Here is a 20,711-nt window from a genome sequence, read left to right on the forward strand (position 1 = left end):
TTTCTTTCTTTCTTTCTTTCTTTCTTTCCTTCCTTCCTTCCTTCCTTCCTTCCTTCCTTCCTTCCTTCCTTCCTTCCTTTCTTTCTTTCCTTCTCTTCCTTCCTTCCTTCCTTCCTTCCTCCTCCCTCCCTCCCTCCCTCCCTCCCTCCCTCCCTCCTTCCTTCCTTCCTTCCTTCCTTCCTTCCTTCCTTCCTTCCTTCCTTCCTCCTTCCTTCCTTCCTTCCTTTTTTCTTTCCTTCCTTCCTTCCTTTTTTTTTTTTTGAGACCAGGTCTTGCTCTTTCACCCAGGCCAGAGTACAGTGGTGTGATCACAGCTCACTGCAGCCTCAGCCTCCTAGGCTCAGGCAATCCTCCTGCCTTAGCCTCCCGTGTAGCTGGGACCACAGGCATGCGCCACCATGCCTGGCTAATTTTTTTATTTTTTGTAGAGACGAGGTCTTATTTTGTTGCCCAGGCTGGCCTTGAACTCCTGGGCTCAAGCAGTCCTCCTGCTCTGGCCTCCCAAAGTGCTGGGATCACAGGCATGAGCCACTGTGCCCGGCAATGCTGTCCTTTCTAGGGTCCCTTAAAGACCCTTGACTACCAGGCCGGGCGCGGTGGCTCAAGCCTGTAATCCCAGCACTTTGGGAGGCCGAGACAGACGGATCACGAGGTCAGGAGATCGAGACCATTCTGGCTAACACAGTGAAACCCCGTCTCTACTAAAAATACAAAAACTTAGCCGGGCGAGGTGGCAGGCGCCTGTAGTCCCAGCTACTCGGGAGGCTGAGGCAGGAGAATGGCGTAAACCCGGGAGGTGGAGCTTGCAGTGAGCTGAGATCCGGCCACTGCACTCCAGCCTGGGTGACAGAGCAAGACTCCGTCTCAAAAAAAAAAAAAAAAGACCCTTGACTACCTGCCCTCGGCCGCTTCCTGTCTCTCCATGCCTTGGGTACCCAGGGCCTCTTGCTTCAGGCTTTGCTGTTTCAGGCTAGTTTAGCACCGGAACCACTTCCTTCTCGCTCACAGACTGCAGCTTACCCACCTTGGAAAGATCTGAACTCAGCCGGGCAGCAGTATTTGTTTAGTGCTAGCTCAGTACGAGGAGCTGTATTGGGCATAGCAGTAACATGGAAGAGAGATCGAAGGGACAGCCCATGTGCTTTATATTATTTTAGGGAAGGATGGGAAGAAAAAAGGCGAAAACAAAAATTATGCCAAGTTAAAGTGGAGACAGGCCAAATGCCCCCCTTTTATTGATTCGAGGGCTCTTTGGTCAGCCGAGGAAGGGCACGTGTCTCCTCTGTACCCACCAGTGCCGTTTCTCACCCCATGCATCTTCCCAGATCCGTGTGGTAGAAAGGAGGCAGCACCGGCCCGGGTGGGGGCGCGGAGGCCGTGGCCCTGGTAAATGTGTGTATGGGGTTTGACAATATAGAGCCTGCCCCCCACCCAGGGCGGGCTGAACAGTAAGTATATCCATGGGCTCCTGGCAGCCCCACTGGGCTGAGTACCGGACCTACATTGTCTCCCTTATTCCCTGTACTCGCCCCTTAAAGGGACAAAGAAGCTTGCTGCCAGGAGGTGGAGGCACAGCCAGGACTTGAGCTCAGGTCTGGATCCCAGTCCCCAGGCTGGACCACAGTGCTTTATAGGAAGGAGGCAAGGTCCTGCTGTCCATGTGCACAGCTGAAGAGCCAGGCTCTGCGAGGCTACATGGCTTCCCTGATTGTAGGGCCTGGCAGGTTCCTAAAACACGCTTCCCAGGAGCCCTTTACTGTCAGGAGCCTCAGGTGGGAAAAGCCACTCACACCAGTGACACCTTTGAATGACAGTGCTGAGGCGCTAGTGTTTGTGGGCACCGAGGGGAGGAGAAAAACAGTGAAGCTCAGACAGAAAGGGCACCCTGGAACAAGAAGTAACTCTTATTTTTCCCTTTCTTAGGTTGCTCAGAAAAAGGGAGTCAAACATCTTTCTGCTCTTGATCCAGAGGTCTTGTCCATTTTCGTGCCTCCTTTTATCTGTAAAGGGGACAGTCAAATGGCTGGTGCAAACTGCGGCACTCTCGGTAAAACCAGGAGGCGATCCTTCAGAAAGAAGAGAGAGAGGCCCAGACCAGAGCAGTGGAAAGGCCTCTCAGGGCCCTCCAGAGTGCCAGAGCCTGAGGATGTCACCGTCCCCGGCGGCGTGGACCTCCTCGCCCTGCCCCAGCTGTGCTTTCCAGGTATGTCTGGGAGGTGGGCACCACTAGGGGCCTCCTGCTGCCGGCCGCCCAGAGTGATCTGTTCCCAGAAACCCACAGGCAAAGGGAAGTGGCGCGAGCGACAGAGCCAGGGACCCTCACTGCCTCCTCTTCTGTGGGATTTAGTTTTCTTAATCTTGGGGATTTGTGTGTGTGTGTGTGTGGAGACAGAGTCTCACTCTGTTGCTCAGGTTGGAGTTCAGTGGCACAATCTCTGCTCACTTCAACCTCCGCCTCCTGGGTTCAAGTGATTCTTCTGCGTCAGCCTCTCAAGTAGCTGGGATTACAGGTGCCCACCACCACGCCTGGCTTTTATGTCTTTAGTAGAAAGGGGCTTCACCATGTTGGCCAGGCTGGTCTTGAACTCTTGGCCTCAAGTGATCCACCCGCCTTGGCCTTCCAAAGTGCTGGGATTACAGGTGTGAGCCACCGCTCGACCTACCTTGGGGATTTTAAAGCTGAAAGAAATGTAAATCATTGAGTGTGGTCCTGGTGTTTTGGAGAATTGAGTCCTGGAAGGGAGGCTGTGTGGACTGCCAGGTAAAACCATTTGTTCCTGGTGCATTCAAGGCTTTTCCCCTTCCACTTAAAATGAAGTCTTGCAGTGGTTGACAGGTGGGTTAAAAATATACCCAGTTCATCTGCAACTGTTCCACCCCAGCATGCCTGAGCTTCCCCCTCCCACCTCCTGTTTTCCATTTCACTGGGGCAAGAAGCACAGGCCTGCACTTAGTCCCCAGGCTCACCAGTTCCGGTTAACAGGTGAGCTTACGTTTTGGGGCTTTATTTTTCTGGTGGCCTTCAGGAAAGTCAGACAAAGCACCTAGCATAAGCACCCACCTCAGAACTTGGTGCTATTTCCTGGTCACAGGGATTATAAACTCAGGACAGGTGCCAGATGGGCGGCTGCGCCCAGCAAGCCCTGGCACTGGCTAGCAGGTGCTTGAGAGCTTGTAAAGAAATTGCTGTGTGGGGAGGGACACAGGGAGGAGAGATGGCCGGAGGCATGATCGGAAGAATGAACTCACCTTGGACGTGAAGGCGCTGCCACTGACGACTGGAGAGGTGTGTCCTGAACACTGTGAAGTAATCAGCTCGTGGGTAACCCAGGCCACATGGCAAGAACAGGATTCTTCTTTGTCTCTCTCTGCTTGCAGGGGGTGTGTGCGTGGCCACTGAACCCAAGGAGGATCGCGTCCACTTCCTGGTGCTGACCGATGTCTGCGGGAATAGGACCTACGGCGTGGTGGCCCAGTACTACCGGCCCCTGCACGTAGGTGGTTCCCGTTACTCCCCTCTGACATTGGGTTTAGATTTTTTATTATAGTGAAATACACATAACACAACATTCACCATTTTAACCATTTTAAAGTGTGCAGTTCCATAGCATTAAGTACATCCACAGCATTGTGCAACCGCCACCAGTGTCTGGGTCCAAAACGTTTTCATCATCCCTGAAAACCCCATACCATTAAGGCTTCAGTCCTGCTTCCCCTTCCTGCCTGGCGATGGCTAATCTGCTGGCTTTTTTTTTTTTTTTTCTTTTTTTGAGATGGAGTCTCACTCTGTCGCCCAGGGTGGAGTGCAGTGGCACCATCTTAGCTCACTGCAACCTCCGCCTCCTGAGTTCAAGTGGTTCTCCTGCCTCAGCCTCCTGAGTAGCTGGGACTACAGGCGCCCACCACCAGGCCCAGCTAATTTTTGTGTTTTTAGTAGAGACGAGATTTCACCATTTGGCCAGGCTGGTTTCGAACTGCTGACCTCAGGTGGTCCACCTGCCTCAGCCTCCCAAAGTGCTGGGATTCCAGGTGTGAGTGCTGCGCCTGGCTGGCTAATCCCCTTTCTGTCTCTGGATGTATCTATTCTGGCCACTTCGTGTGAGTGGACTCCTACAACACGTGGCCTGCTTGTCTGGCTTGTTCCCCTTAGCATGTTTTGATGTTCCTGTGCGTGGATGCATGTGTCAGTGCCCTGTGGCCTTTTATGGCTGAATGACATTCCATCGTTTGGATGGACCGCATTTTATTTCTCCATGTATCCGTCGACGGACCTGTGGGTTGTTTCTGCCTTTTGTCTTTGGTGTGAGCGATTGGAGTTTGGACTTTACAGCATATTAGGTCTGTCACACATATTGCGAGTGTTGTGTGGGTAGGGCCGTGTGTGAATCAGAGGGCCTTTGGGGAACTTGTAGGGGAAATGATGTATCCAAAGTTGCAGGGTGACCAGCTGCACACGTCCAGAGGGTTTCCCGAAGCAAAAAGTGAGCCAGAGCCTTAGTTTAGGTGCCCTGGTGCCATGAAGGGAAGTCTGTGAGTTCCATGCAGTCGAGAGAAGTGGCTGGCCTGGATTCCCTCGGAGCCCAGGGCACGTGTTTTCTTTGTTGATAGAAGCGTGCTGACACGTGTGACACTGAGTGTTGGGAAGTGTGAGGTATAATCACATGGATTCTGTCCCTGGAAACTCATGGGGCAGCACTGACAGGCCCAGATGTTCTTAATGAATATGCAGGAGCAAAACTTACTACTTGATGCTCTGAATGCATAATCTTATGTTTTTGGGAGAGGTCATTTTCACAGTGTGCTGAGAGCAGAACCAAGGTCAGATCTCGGGCGGTGCATGCAGGGGACCGGCGTCTGCCTCTGTGACCTGGCTGCCAGCAGTGCCTGGCCTTTCTTCCAGGGTCATGTTAATGAGGGATGAAAGGAAGGTGGAGAATCCTGCCCCTCCGTGTAGCCGGTGTTCCAGATGAGAAAGGATCCACAATGTTGGATCTTTCAGAAAAGCACCTTGGGAGTTTGTCTGTGAAGTAACACCTACCAGGAGCAATGAGCATGTTATTTTCGTTATCATTAAATACACATGTTAAACAAAGGAGCAGCCCCTCTGGTTTGCGTTAGTACAGCAGATGCCACTGTTCCCACTTTGCCGGCCTGGCGTGGGCATGCCTGGCCCCGCTCCTGCCCTCCTAGCAGCTGTGTAGTTTCGGGGTGTCCCCAGGCCCCACAGCACTCACCTCCCCTTCTTCACCATGTATCCGGATGACTGCTATATCTATCGTTCTTTCTTTTTTTTTGAGACGGTCTCGCTGTGTCGCCCAGGCTGGAGTGCAGTGGTGCGATCACGGCTCACTTCATCCTTGATCTCCAGGGCTAGCTCAAGGGATTCTCCCACCTCAGTCTCCTGAGTAGCTGGGACCACGGGTGCGCGCCACCGTGCCCAGCTAATATTTCTTATTTTTTGTAGAGATGAGGTCTTGCTATGTTGCCCATGCTGATCTTGAACTACTGGAATCCTGCCTCAGCCTCCAAAAGTGTTGGGATGACAGGTGTGAGCTGCATGCCCAGCCCGCAACTATCGTTCTATTGATAACACAGCCCCAGCCCCTCTCATACACTCTCCTCTGCCTTTCCTCCGACACTACGTGATTTGACACTACGTGACTTGAGGGTGGGAACCATATTGTGTCTGGGTAGCTGCAGCTCCCCCCGGCTACTGTAACAATAGCAGCAGCTGCCACGCGCGCGCGTGAGCAGCTCAGCACCAGGCATGATGTAAGCACTTTGTGTAGAGTCATTCATTTAATCCTAACCACAGTGAATGAGGTTGGGAAATGACAGATGGAGACATGGTGATAGAGACCGGTTAAAAGACCCGCCCGAGATGACACAGCAGCAGGCAGGGTTGGAATTGAGTAGACTGACCCTCGGAAAGCGGATGTTTATTAAATTTTGCTAGATAAACGAATGATGTAGCTGACTATTTCCTGGACGTCTCCCTTTACCTGGATATCTTATACGTACCCTAAATCCAGCCATTTCCCAAACTGAAGCTATCATCATGCCCTTCCATCCCTACAAAAAACCCCAAACTGACAACACTTCCCCAGGGCCCAGTTGGTGAGCCCCAAATACTTTGCCACTTGTAAGCCCTGCGGTGTTCTGGGTCTTCTAGAACACTACCGCTGTGGCTCCCACACAGTCTGAGGCCTCCTCTCCTGCTCTGTCCTCCTGGGCACGTGCGGGTGCCGCTTCCTGTGCGTGGCTCCTGCATTTTCCCCCCTTGTAAAGCAGAGTCCTTTGTGTGTCTTGGGTCTTACTGTGTTCTAATCATGCATTCCTTCTTATCTCAAGGCTGTCAGCTTCTCTGGGGCAGGAATGCATCTTGCTCTCTTTGTAGCCTCAGCACCTCAAATGGTGCAAGCACCAAATAGAGACCCTGTAGACTTTGACTGGAGGGCCAGTGCTGGCTTGGACGCGTTGCAGGGGTGGGGATGGTGGACTCTCACCTTGTTCTGTGCTGAAACATGACCCAACTGGAAACAGATACTGGAATTGCCAAGGTGGGGAGGTGACAATGTCATTGTTGCTTTTCATGTAGGATGAGTACTGTTTCTACAATGGCACAACGCACTGGGAGCCGTCCTGGCCGGCTGTGGGCGCTGCTGGCTGCTTTGTGCCCTACGCCGTGTGCGTGGTCTCCAGGTTCCCCTATTACAACTCCCTCAAGGACTGCCTCTCCTGGTGAGCTGGGGCACCGGGGGCTGGGAGTGGTGGGGGGCAGTTCTCTGTGCCTCTCCAGGTGAGCCAGGGCACCGGGGGGTTGGGGGGTGGGGACGGTTGGGGGGCAGCTCTCTGTGCCTCTCCTGGTGAGCCAAGGGACCAGGGGGCTGGAGGTGGTGGGGGTGCAGCTGTCTGTGCCTCCCCTAGTGAGCTGGGGGACCGGGGGCTGGGGGCGGTAGGAGGGGCAGTTCTCTGTGCCTCTTAGGCTGCTGCTTAAGGCTGGGGGCAGTGGGCAGGGGGGTGCGGCAGCAGGCGCTCCTCTCTGTGACTGGTAACATACGGTAATGGCATGGTAGGAAAGGGATAAAGCCACACTGTGGGAAGTAAGGTTGATGTGCAGGATTTTCATTTTGTTTAGATTTTCACAAAGAGGCATATATTAGGAAAAACTCTTTTCCTAGCTGGGAATATTAGGAGGCTGCTGTTTGTTCCAATGAGGTTTATTGACATTTTAAAGATGACCTTGGCTGGGTGTGGTGGCTCACACCTGTAATCCCAGTGTATTGGGAGGCTAAGATGGGAGGATTGTTTGAGCCCAGGAGTTTGAGACAAGCCTGGGAAACATAGCAATACCCTGTCTCTAAAAAACAATTTAAAAACTAACTGGGTGTGGTGGTATGTGCCTGTAGTCCCAGCTACTGGGGAGGCTGAGGCAGAAGGATGGCTTGAGCCTAGGGGTTCAAGGCTGCAGTGAGCTGTGATTGCACCACAGCACTCCAGCCTAGATGACAAAGCAAGACCCTGCCATCTTGTTTTGTAGAACCTGTAACTGTCTCCCTGCTGATAGTAAGTAGAAAGGCTGAGAACGTAAAGAACTTGTGAAAAATCAGAAAGACATCATGTAGAACCCAGTAGGCTCTCGTTATCAAAGGATGCTTTTGTGACTTCGGGGGCTGTAGTCCGAGTTCAGACATGGTCAGTCCCAGCGGGCACTTGTGCATGGAGCCGTTTCTTTTGAGTCTCGTAAAGTTACAGTCTTAGAATTTGTACTTGTTTGATTAAAGGTCGAGGAGAAAGCAGTTAACAACGTTCCCTTTTGTGTCATCGTGCTGGAGAATGAGCTATGGCAAATCGCTGAATTGGTGCTATTCTGTTTCTTGAAAAGCACAGTCATTTGAGACCTTCTGCCTTGACCAGAGGGATGAGCCCCATGGGGAGTGAGCTGGAACCTTACTGTTCAAATCAATGACTTGTAATTCTAATCCCAGCACTTTAGTGGTTTACGTCTTAAAATATAACTGGCTTTTAGACATAGTTTGGGTCTAATCTACATTTTATTGCCATAGACATAAAATATGTTTGAGAACAGAGAGCTGACTGGGTCGTAGTCAATGAGCAGGTGAATTGAGGATACGCATGTTTGCTGAATGTCTGTCACCAGTGCCCAGGAAGTGACAGAGTAAGCCTGGACATGGTCCCCTTTTATTTACTAACTGATGATCTTCATTACTTGAAGGTAAACAACATTTTCACTAGTCTCTAGTTTCCTCTTCTGTAAAATGTAGATGGTTAGTTCCACCTTTTGTTAGCTGAAATGAACGAGTGGTGGCCAGACAGATGTCCTGGGAAGACAGGAAGAAAGGAGGTGTTGTGATTGGCAACACATATCCTCCTGCTAGACATTAATGCAAACACATATTTAACTTGAAAAATGTGCTCATTTTCATGCTTCTTTCTTTCTCAGTGCCCGTTACTGTGTGATCAGAACTAGAAGGGGCAAAATACGGAAACAGAATGCAGCTAAAAGAGGCAAATGACAGAGATTCAAATTGCAGTGTGACAACATGAATTTGTAGTTTTAAAAAAACGGTTCTGTTAGCGTGATAATATGCAAAATATGTCTCCACATGGACAAAAAATGGGCAAGAGTATATTTAATTGTGTTTTGGGAATCAGAGTATGGGCAGTTGTTTTTTAAATTTTTATTGACAAATTTTTTTGAGAGACAAGGTCTCACAGTCACTCAGACTGCAGTGTAGTGCCGCTATCATAGCCCACTGCATCCTCAAACTCCCAGGCTCAAGTGATCCTCCCAGCTCCATCTCCCAGGTAGCTGGGACTACAGGCGCGCACCACCACACCAGGATAATTTTTAAATATTTTGTAGAGACGGGGGTCTCACTATTTTGCGCAGGCTGGTCTTGAACTCCTGGCCTCAAGTGATTTTCCCGCCTCGGACTCCCAAAGTGCTGGGAATACCAGTGTGAGCCACCACACCCACCTCTCTTATAGTTTTTTTTTTTTTTTTTTTTTTCTTTTTTGAGACAGAGTCTCACTCTGTCCCCCAGGCTGGAGTGCAGTGGCACTATCTCGGCCTACTGCAAGCTCCGCCTCCCGGGTTCACGCCATTCTCCTGCCTCAGCCTCCCGAGTAGCTGGGACTACAGGTGCCCGCCACCATGCCCGGCTAATTTTTTGTATTTTTAGTAGAGACGGGGTTTCACAATGTTAGCCAGGATGGTCTCGATCTCCTGACCTCATGATCCACCTGCCTCGGCCTCCCAAAGTGCTGGGATTACAGGCATGAGCTACCGCACCCGGCTCCTCTTACAATTTTAAATTGTGTACAGTACTTTAAAAGTCAGAGTCCATTTTGGAAACAGACTTTTTCAAGCACTCTCCTTCCAGATGTTTGTTCTTTTATTCCTTACTGGGGTAAAACACACATACAGAAAAACACACAAATTCCAGTGATTTTCCACAAATTGAACACACACATGTCACTAGCACCCAGATGAGGAAACAGAGCATGACCAGGCCTCCCCCTTTGAAAATAAACCTCCCTTTGTGCCACCTTTCAGGCACTACTGCCAACCTGGGGCCACTCTGCTACCGTCCAACAGCTTGGTGACTCTGCTCTTGATGCAAGGTCCTGGAGCCGCTGCTGCAGACCCTGGGGAGATTCCAGTATGATTAGAAACGCTAAGGATGATAACTGGGTTCTCATTTTTATTTTGCGGTTTGATTTTTGTTTTCTGAATTTCAGTTTATTGGCTAATCTAAAGCTCTGTAAAGATTTTGAAGTTGACAGTCCTATAAAAGATTTTGCTGCCAAGCTATCTTTAATACCCAGCCCGCCACCTGGACCACTGCATTTGGTAAAGTATATCTGAAAATTCTATTGTTTTCTCTTTGCAAATAGTAAAAGTAAGACGTTGAAGATAATGTAAATGTTTAAAACTATTTCTGAAGTTCTAGCTGTTGTCAATCTAAAATAAAATTCTAAGCCTCCTCCCCGCCCACAGCTGACTAACTGGACTCCCTTTTGGCCAAGGGGCCCCCAGAGAAACCCAAAAAACAGAATTACTGGCCAGAATGGAAGGGAGATCAGACACGCCTGGTTCTACCCTCTCCCTCTTGCGTGCGTGTGTGGGGTGTTTGTGTATAGGGTTGTAAACTAAAACTAAAATCCTAAGCCTCCCTACCGACTGAACGGTTCCCTCTTGGCCAACGGGACCCCAGAAAAACCTTAAAAATGAAATTCCCGGCCATGCCAGGAAGGAAGGTCAGACATGCCTTGTTATGCCCGCTGCCTTTTGGAGTTTAGGCGCCGCTGACCGGCGTTAGGTTAAAATGGAGATCCTGAGACCGGCAGAACAGACTCTCTGTGGCCATAAGATTCCAAATTACGAACAAAACCTAAGGTCACGCAAAGCAAGGGTGAAGTCACTCCTCACCAACCATAAGGGCTCCTTAAACGGGTATAACGTAGCTTACTTTCCAGCCTGACTCTGCTATAGCATCCACGACAGATAGCAGACCCTGAAGAAAATCAAAGTATTTTACTGCAAAGTATGTTGCTTTGACATATTTTGAAATGGCACTGCAAAGCTGTCTTTTTGGGGGAAATTTGCATCTGTAGAGAGTCCTTTCATGCAGCCAGGCCTGCCTTTCTCGGCCTTTCCCAGATCTAGGAGCGATGAACTGAGAGCCTGACACTTTTAAAGTGTGAAAAGAGCCATTCACCATCTCTTCCCTCTGAGGGCTGCCACCCGTGAAGCTTCCTTGATGTAACAAGGGCCTCGGCCCCACACCCCCTTATCTTGACTCAGTCCTTCTTTCCCACTGACTTCAGGTCTTTAGACAGTAGCTCAACTTTCTCAACCAATTGTCAAGTAAAGAATCCCTAAAACCTGCCTATGACTATGCCCTCCTTCCTCTTTGAGATGCCCCACCTTTTTGGGCCAAACCAACATCACCCTCCAGGGACTGATGTATGTGTTTGCCCGTCACTCCTGTCTCTGTAAAATGCACAAAACCAAACTGTAACCCGGCCATCTGGGAATAAACCCCTTTAAAATATTTTAGAGAGTTTGATTTTTCCATTAACGCTGTGCTTACGTTATGTTTCTCAAGGTCCTTGTGGAAACTGTTATATACTCTTTCTAAAGGTGAAAAGTTAAATATTTAGACTTGAGTTTTACAGAGCGGCCTGTGATAAACAGAGCTAGTAACATGTCGTGGGTACTTCAGTGGTTAGGACGTCAGTTCATAGCTCCCTATGCAGATAATACATGGAAACCTGAATCCTTTGTAGAATAATTTATTCAAATTACGGATTTCTCATTTATTTATTTGTCTTTAATATTGGATATTGTATTTCATTTTTTGTTTGTTTTTTGTTTGTTTGTTTGTTTTTTAGGTGGAGTCTTGCTCTGTTGCCCAGGCTGGAGTGCAGTGGCACGATCTTGGCTCATTGCAAGCTCCGCCTCCCGGGCTCACGCCATTCTCCTGCCTCAGCCTCCCGAGTAGCTGGGACTACAGGCGCCGCCACCACTCCCGGCTAATTTTTTGTATTTTTAGTAGAGACGGGATTTCACCAGGATGGTCTTGATCTCCTGACCTTGTGATCCGCCTGCCTCGGCCTCCCAAAGTGCTGGGATTACAGGCGTGAACCACCACGCCCGGCCTGGATATTGTATTTCATTTGTTAGTGTTTTCTCTTGTACAGTGTGATTAATGAGAAGTAACTGGTTTTATATTTTTTGTTACTCTTAGATGTAGTGCTGTGTTATTTAATGAACAGGCAAACATTTCCCAAGCTGGTTTTTTTTCTGAGAGATGTTATTGGTGATTTCAAGACACAGGGTTTGGGGTTAAGTGAAGCTGGAGATGTGGCTGGCCGCCTTCCCCTTTTGTTTGTTGAGAAACATGTCAGGTTGCTGAGCTCCGTGAAGAAACCCGTTTGACTCAGCATGTTCCAAACTAATTTTAACCGTACTTAGGATGCTGCTTTTTATTTTTTCCTTTAATAGACACCTGTCAAACGTCTCAAAATGTTTAGTAAATGTCGATTCAGTTTCATTATGTTAGTCCTCTGAAAGATTATATGTCTTAATTTTGATCTTCTACATTTTTCTTTACTGACAATGGAAAAAATAAGTTTCTCATATCAGAAGACACATGATCGTGAACTTAAAATGTGGGTTTTTAACATTACCCCAACCCCACCAGTCTGCTGGGTGGAAAATCCTACCAGTGCGTTCCAGTCCAGATACAGAGCAGGCCGCAGGTCTCCATCAGCTCTGCTCCCAGAAGCCTTTGTAGGGAATGTTTATTGGCCATGTGTTTTGTACATCTGTTTTATGTGGATAGTTGGTATTTTCTTGTCAACAGTATGTGCAGTGAAATCATTAAAGTTTATGTTCTTGTTCGGTGGACTCAGCAAGTATTTACTGAGAGCCTGTGCGATCAGTGAACAGAGCCAGACCTCTGGCTCCAAAGCAGTCTCAGGGTCAGCAGTAATGAGCCGCACTCGGCCTTTGAACATAAGGAATGAGCGCGTAGCACTCCCAGCGCTTTTCCATGTCTCCTGGGCTGATGACTCTTGGCTCCTTGATCTCGACACACCCGTGAGGAAGGTGACTGAGGGTCGCCACTGGCCTGCTCTTCCCTCAACCATTCCGTCCATCACTCAGCCTGGCCGGACTACCTTCAGCGTTCCTTTCCAGTTTGCCCGTTTCCTTGCTGCCACTTAATTCCGGGTCACCAGCTGCTCCCCGCTGCGTGACTTGGGGACCACTGGCCTGTCTGCTTTGGTTCATTCTTGACCATTCCATTTGTCCTCTGCACGGTGGCTGCAGAGATTATTAACACATGGACATTGCTTCTCTTCCCCAAGCCCCACAACAGTTTCTCATTGTCTGCCTTCCTCACTCCTGCAGCCCGGACCCTGTCTCACTCTCCAGCTCTGTTTATGCCACTCCCCATGGCGTGCTGCTCTCCGGCCTCACTGGACTCCTGTCCATTCCCTGAAGCTACCGCCACAGGGCCCTTGCACACACTGTTTCCAGAAACAGTGTTTCCTCTGTTTTCTTGTGGCCAGCTGTGGCTCATCTCTGGTCACTCTCAGCGGTCAGGTCTTTGGATCGTCTTCCCTGAGTGACCCCCACTCCCCGTCTCTCTGATAGCACCCAGTTCTCATCCCGCAGGGCACAGCACAGTTTGTAATTAGGGCTTCTGTGTGTGTGTTTTTGTTTAATGTTCATCTCCCTCATCAGACTCTGAGCTGCATGAAGGTAGAGACCACACCCAGCACTGCATATCCAGGGCTCACAGCCAGGCCCACACAGAGCTGCCCAGCAGTGAGCTGTGTGGTGGGCGAGCGCATGCAGGGATGCCTCGGGTTCCAGTGTTAGCCAGTCAGTGCCCGCTGATCTGTGTCCTGTGCGTGTGTCTAAATGACACAGTGTCTAAATGAGTGACAGTCTGTATCGGGCTTGACTCAGTGCGGCTCTCCATATCAAGTCTAATTAGCTACTGGCTCTAAGTTGGTATAATGCTCATGATCTGTTTTAGGGAATGTCATATATGAATGTTGATTGTTTTGAATAAATCCAAGAGGTCAGTGTAGGCCAAGGTTCTCGTCTGGTGCAGGAGCTAACCCAGCCGTATTTTCTAGAACCCACTGCAAACAAGGTAGCTTCGAGGCTGTTTTAGAGAGCAGCAGTGAGACGGGTCTTGTGTTTTGAGTGTGTGTGTGTCTGTGTCTTGTTACTTCTGGTCTGGGTTATCTCTGATCTATGCTGGTGGAAAGGAGGGAGGAGGGAGGGGCCCCATAGCACAGGGAGTAGAGGAGAGGGCCGTGCCCTGTGCCTTGGCTCCCTGGTTCCCGTTCAGCTTCCTTCCTCTGATGGTGCATGGACCACCAGCCAGAGCAGGGCAAAGACTAGAAACAGCCTCACTCTGCGCTCATCTGCATTTTCTTGCCTGCCAGAGGGACTGATTTTACTTGCTTTACAAATCTTGGGCTTAATTGGGTGTGCAAAATCACACACACACACACACACACACACACACTCATGTACTGTACCTGAGTCATTTTCTATGTTGCTTTATGTGTGACACCTGCTCTTTCCTGGGGCTCAAATCAAGCTGAGATTTGGAAACTGTTTACCTTAAACATCTCTCTCCTCAGTCTCTTCCTCTGTGGAGTGGGTGAAATAACAGCCCACTTCAGAGACTATGGATATTATACGCTAGAAAATCTCTAGTGATTTTCTAGAGACCAACCAAAGGCTGGTGGAGTGATTAGCATTTGTATTTTTTTTTTTTAATCTTTAATTGGATAGCTGGTTGACACATTTCTTTTTATTTATTTATTTTTTTGAGACGGAGTCTCGCTCTGTCGCCCAGGCTGGAGTGCAGTGGTGCGATCTCGGCTCACTGCAAGCTCCGTCTCCCGGGTTCACGCCATTCTCCTGCCTCAGCCTCCCTAGTAGCTGGGACTACAGGTGCCCGCCACCATGCCCGCCTAATTTTTTGTATTTTTAGTAGAGACGGGGTTTCATCGTGTTAGCCAGGATGGTCTTGATCTCCTGACCTCGTGATCCGCCCGCCTTGACCTCCCAAAGTGCTGGGATTACAGGCGTGAGCCACCGTATTTTTTGAAATATTTAAAATGTTTCACATAAACTTGACATTTATTAATACTGTGCCACGAGTTGGATAATTTAACTTTGCTTTCTTTTACATAAAAGAACTTTATTGACATAAATGAATCTGCCTTTATTTATTTATTTATTTATTTTTTGAGACAGAGTTTCACTCTTGTTGCCCAGGCTGGAGTGCAATGGTGCTATCTCGGCTCACTGCAACCTCCACCTCCTGGGTTCAAGCGATTCTCCTGCCTCAGCCTCCCGAGTAGCTGGGATTATAGGCATGTACCACGGTGCCTGGCTAATTTTGTATTTTTAGTAGAGACAAGGTTTCTCCATGTTGATCAGGCTGGTCTTGAATTCCCTCAGGTGATCCACCTGCCTTAGCCTCCCAAAGTGCTGGGATTATAGGCGTGAGCCACCGCACCTGGCTGAATTTGCCTAATTTTTAACATGTCTTGCTTCTGTAAACAAACTGGTAACAAGAAAGCAAAGATACCCAAGCACAGTAGGTCCTTAGTGTGGCTGGCAGGTTCTCAGAAACTGCGACATTAAGCCCTGGGTCACAAAATCAATTTCACCATCAACTAATTGATACAGACAAGAGTTAAGTTCCTATGGCATACTACTGGTCATAAAAACATTACCGAACTTCTAAATAAAGACCCAAAGCACTTCTGATATTAAACATTGAAGTAGATGGGAGTTGTACATACATTTAAGAACAATTGATTAAAATAAGGAAGAACATCATTTACCTGCTTATTGCAGTTCAGGGTTGAGGGTGGACAAAGCCCATCCCAGCAGCTTAGGGCCAAGGCAAGAACTAGCCCTGGCCAGATGCTGTCTTATGGCAGGGCCAATCCCATGCTCTCCCGTGCTTGCTCACACCGGGACCTGTCCGCATGGGCCAGTTGGGCTTCAGGATGTGGCAGGAAACCAGAAGATCTGGAAAAAACCTAGCCGGGCACGGGCACAAGGAGAATGTGAAGGTGCCCCCCGCTGGAACGCAATTCCTTTTTCTTATCAACATTCTAACAAAATGACGTTATTCAAGGACCTGCGTCTCTTTAGGAAGCAATGCTGGTATCCCCACCACCAAGAAATTACCACCTTTTCTTGTTTTCAGTTTCTCGTATGCAGGCATGCTTAGAATACAGACTTGGGTGACTGGGAGAAAGCAGGGCCACTGGAGACCTTGTTTGTGACCTGTTCCCCCAGCCAACCTCGGCTCCCCGATTCTCTTGATTTCTCACCCTTCCAGGCGCTCCCGTGATGGAGTCTCAGCCGTCTGCTCTGATCACGTCTCTCCTCTCTGTCTCCCTGTGCTTTGCTTATACTTAGATCCGTCCATTCTGCTCGTTTCCTGGAGCTTCGGGTGCCGAGCCGGGCACCCAGCATTTCCTGAGGGCCTCCCACGTGCCAGCACCCGGGTGGCGGGAACTCGCTGTTGGCAGCCCGTTTCCTGGCAGGCTCAGAAGCCCTCCCTCAGTGAAGGAACTGAACCTCCTCCTCTGGATTTCCTCCGCCAGGTCCAGCCGTGTCTCAGTAGCCATTCTGTGAATACAAAATTTGAACCAAAGTGTGACTTCAAAGTAATACATTTAGAAAAATGTCTTTCTTAAAATTTTAACTGTACATGTCTTGAAGGAGCTTTGACTGTTCAATTGAAAATATTAAGAGAGTTCATAGCATACAGTAACTAAAAAGAATATATAATACCTAAGAATAATTTGAACATGCTTGATTTAGAATTTGTCTTAATTGGGACAAATATCTGCTTTGTAGTTTATCTCTGTCTAGGCAATGAGTAGTCTGCTGATTAATTAGAGCTTAAGGAATTGTGGCTTACTTAGAAAAAGACATTAAGTACTTAATTTATGTTTGAGCCTTTCTCGGCAGTTCTGTGTATCTCTAGACCATTCGATTGTTCTGCAGAATCGAACGTGGCAGCCTGTGTCTTCAGAGACATTTTCTAAGTCTGATGCCCTGGGCGCCGAAATAGTGACTCTAGTGCATGTCAGCCTCTGCCCGGAGCCGCTCTCTGAACTAATGGTGGGCACTGGCTGTCGTAGGTATTTCACATGAAGCCGCTCCAGATTGTGTTTCCTGCCCGAGCAGACCCCGAAAGCCCCATCCTGGACCTGGACCTTCACCTGCCCCTGCTGTGCTTCCGGCCTGAGAAGGTGCTGCAGGTGCGCATCCCTGCCCCGACCAGCACGTCTTGTGCTCCCTGGCTCAGTGGGGCATCAGAGTGATGATCAGAGATGAAGATGCGAGTTTATTCCACAATGTACCGACCGGTATACTCGAAATGTATATTATTATTTTTTAAAGCCAGCGTTCCCTGCAGTGCATGGTATTTGCAAATGGCACTCGTTGCAGGGTCTCAGGTGGCTTTTGTTTGGCAGGTGGAGCTGAGAGACCAGGGAAGAGCCCGCAGTTTGTCTGGTTTTGTTGGGTGGTGTGTTTACGAGCATTTTCTCTTTATTGTACTGGGCTGGTGCGGTGTATATGGGCTGGTGCGGTGGCTCGTGCCTGTAATCCCAGCACTTTGGGAGGCCGAAGTGTAAGGATTGCTTAAGGCCAGGAGTTTGAGACCGGCCTGAGCAACATGGGGAGACCCTGTCTCTACAAAAAAATTTTAAAATGAGCTGGATGTGGAGACACGTTCTTGTGGTCCCAGCTGCTGGGAAGGCCAAGGTGGGAGGATTGCTTAAGCCCAGGAGTTCAAGGCCGCAGTGAGCTATGATCACAGCCTGGGCAACACAGCGAGACCCTGTCTGTACCTTTTTTTTTTTTTTGAGATGGAGTCTCGCTCTGTCACCCAGGCTGGAGTGCAGTGGCCGGATCTCAGCTCACTGCAAGCTCCGCCTCCCGGGTTTATGCCATTCTCCTGCCTCAGCCTCCCGAGTAGCTGGGACTACAGGCGCCCGCCATCTCGCCCGGCTAGTTTTTTGCATTTTTTAGTAGAGATGGGGTTTCACCGGGTTAGCCAGGATGGTCTCGATCTCCTAACCTCGTGATCCACCCGTCTCGGCCTCCCAAAGTGCTGGGATTACAGGCTTGAGCCACTGCGCCCGGCCCTTTTTTTTTTTTTAAAGCGTGTACTCAGTGCAGCGGGTTCTCCCCTCAGGTCCTGACATGCTTCCTGACAGAACAGCGGATCGTCTTCTTCTCCTCGGACTGGGCTCTGCTGACGCTGGTCGCCGAGTGCTTCATGGCCTACCTGTATCCGCTGCAGTGGCAGCACCCCTTCGTGCCCATCCTGTCGGACCAGATGCTAGATTTCGTCATGGCCCCCACGTCCTTCCTCATGGGCTGCCATCTCGACCACTTCGAAGAAGTCAGCAAGGTTAAGTAGTGAACCTTTGATTTGGAATGCTAAATTCCCGTGAGTCCATCACGGGGACACATGGGAAGACACGTCTGACAGTGCTCTGCGGTGAAGGCGGGGTCTGCGCACCTCGGAGAGGTCACGGGTACCGTGAGAAGCAGCTGTTCTCTGGCTGTGTCATTGTCCTGTGGTGAAGTCGGGACCCCTTAGTCTCCTAGTGGAGACGGGCCAGTGAGTGTGCCCACCTCATTGTCCCGGTGGGGCCAAGTGAGGCGGTTGCCAGCCCGGGCCCACAGCAGGGAGGTGTTCACAGGTGCTGCTGTTGCGGGCCCCTCTGTGCATCTGACACAGCGTGTTTTTAGTGGGTGAGCTGATGGATTCGTGCTAAATCTTGCGGTGATGCCAGGAGGCGGACTGGGTTTGGTTTTTAAAAATAGCTTTATTGAGATACAATTTACATACCTCAAAGTTTACCCAATGAAAATGTATGATTCAGTGGGTTTTAGGATATTTGTAGAGTTGTGTAACCATCCTCCGCCGTCCGATTTTAGAAGGGAAATTTTCATCACACGTTAGCAGTCAGCCCCCAGGGCCTGACAGCCTCGCCCATGCGCTTTGTCTCTGGGTTTGCCGGTTCTGGACCTCTGGTGGGAACAGAGTCGCTCCACCCATGGTCCTTCCATCTGGCTCCTTCCATTTCGCATCCTGGATCTGAGACTCCTCCACGTGGTAGCATCTCTCAGCACTTTATTTTTATTGCTAACTAGGGTTTCATCGTATAAATAGACTGAATTTTGTTCATCCACTCACAATGAGGTCGTCGTGATAAAATCTTCATTACACTGTTCAGTGATGACCATGCGGGTTGTTTATACCTGTTGGCTGCTGTGAACACTTGTGTGCAAGTTTTTGTGTGGATGTGTGCTTTCGTTTCTCTCGGGTACGTCCCCAGGAGTGGAATTGCTGGGTCGTTAGGCAGCTCTTTGTTTAACCCTTTGAGGAACTGCGAAGCTGTTTTCGCAAGGCAGCCGTGCCACTTTACACTCCCACTCGCAGTACGAGGGTTCCAGCTTCTCCTAACGTCCTCGCCGGCGCTGGTTGTTGTCTGCCTTTTTAATGGTAGCCCTCCTGGTGAGGAGGAGCTGATATCTCACTGTGGTTTGATATGCACTTCCCTCGTGACAAATGATGTTCAGCGTCTTTTCCTGTGCTTATTGGTGGTTTGTACAGGGTAGGTTTACATTTAACTTTCCATTTTGAACAATGTCTTTCTTTTCTTTTTTTTTTTTTTGAGACAGAGTCTCGCTCTGTTGCCCAGGCTGGAGTGCAATGACTTGATCTCGGCTCCCTGCAACCTCTGCCTCCCGGGTTCAAGCAATTCTCCTGTCTCAGCCTCCCAAGTAGCTGGGATTACAGGCACGTGCCACCACACCTGGCTAATTTTTGTATTTTTAGTAGTGACGGGGTTTCACCATGTCGCCCAGGCTGGTCTCAAACTCCTGGCCTCAAGTGATCCACCCACCTCAGCCTCCCAAAGTGCTGGGATTACAGGCGCGAGCCACCATGCCTTGCCCCGTTTTGAAAATTTCTAAGTGTGCACAAAAATAGAAGAACACAGCGTGTGTCATGTACCCCTCACAGTCTTCAGCCTGTTGCCAGCTTCGCAGTCACACCCAGCCCCGCTTTTCCCAGAGCATTTTAAAGCAAATCCCAGGCTCCAGATGCTTCCCCCGCAGGTGCTGGGAAGGGCCCGTTGGTTGGGCCGGGCCAGGGTCCCCGCTGCAGGGGAGAACCGTGCTTGTGTGTTCCTGCCAAGGCGAGTGACTCACTGGGGAAAACACACTTCAGGAAAAGGCCAGGCAGACCTCCGTGGAAGGAACGGAAAAGCGTCATCCATCCCGCCTCGCAGACGAGGAGAAAATAAGCTGTGTTCTGCAGTTTAAAGTTGTTTCTTTTTTTAGTCATTAGGGGAAGAAAATCGTGTTTCAGGCTGTTTTAGGCGGACAGCTTTTTTTCACATGTTAGCCTAGCAGTTCCAGTCAGCAGCGGGGGACACCTTTGAGGCACTTACCTGTTGTGAAAAATACGAGGAGAAGCAGCTGCTCTTCTGGGTTTGTTTGGGTGTTTTTGTTTTTTGTGGCTGGCGGTGCGATCTGCAGGAAGGAGCTGGAGTGATCCTATGCGCCTCCACAAAACCCTCTTGCATCTCCCAAAGATGCTGGGCGTTCACACGTCCAGGGGACCAGCCGCGTGCCTCGCTGCTTTATCATTTTGTGTATTTGCCTTGTAAGGTTTTGAGGCCAAGAATGTGTTTGCGCATATTTCACGTAGCCGCCTGAACCGCACTCTAAAGGGCGGGCCCAGAATGAGAGCCGGGGAGTCGGGGCCCTCCTCGGGAACCTGGCATCGCGTTCCGGGGCTATTGAAGTGCGGGGTTCAGGCACATGACTCAGTATTTGTGTACTCTGTCACAATAGCCTCTCCAAGTCATCAGGTGCATATCTCAAACATTCCAGGGTTGTGTGGTCTCTTAGCCCAGGCCCCTGCCCGTGCTCCCGTGCTTGGAGGGGCAGAGCTGGCTGGGGAGCTGAGCCAACACAGTGGACGTTGGGGGTTGGTGGTGCCCTCACTGAAGTTCTGGAATGCTCCCTCTAAGACTCCCAAAAAGCAGTACATGCAGTGTTTATACCAGGGTAGGAGAAACCTTGACAACAACAT

The 20,711-nt window shown here is 49.7% G+C and overlaps 1 protein-coding gene across 14 annotated transcripts in view; it reads left to right on the forward strand.

The window, feature by feature from the left end:
* DENND3 (DENN domain containing 3) overlaps positions 1–20,711 on the forward strand; it is a 69,538-nt gene that overhangs the window by 6,012 nt on the left and 42,815 nt on the right. For 6 of the 14 annotated variants that reach the window (XM_065519670.2, XM_045398751.3, XM_045398752.3 and 3 more), the window contains 6 exons: positions 1,924–2,203; positions 3,379–3,494; positions 6,599–6,741; positions 9,766–9,877; positions 16,732–16,851; positions 17,793–18,011. In XM_065519670.2, coding sequence (XP_065375742.1) covers positions 1,924–2,203; positions 3,379–3,494; positions 6,599–6,741; positions 9,766–9,877; positions 16,732–16,851; positions 17,793–18,011 — 990 coding nt within the window. Of the gene's footprint in view, positions 1–1,923; positions 2,204–3,378; positions 3,495–6,598; positions 6,742–9,765; positions 9,878–16,000; positions 16,252–16,731; positions 16,852–17,792; positions 18,012–20,711 lie in introns of those variants that run through there. The other 8 variants (XM_073999561.1, XM_073999562.1, XM_073999559.1 and 5 more) reach the window with 7 other exon arrangements.

This window comes from Macaca fascicularis, chromosome 8, assembly GCF_037993035.2.
Source record: "Macaca fascicularis isolate 582-1 chromosome 8, T2T-MFA8v1.1".
NCBI classification, from domain to species: Eukaryota; Metazoa; Chordata; class Mammalia; order Primates; family Cercopithecidae; genus Macaca; species Macaca fascicularis.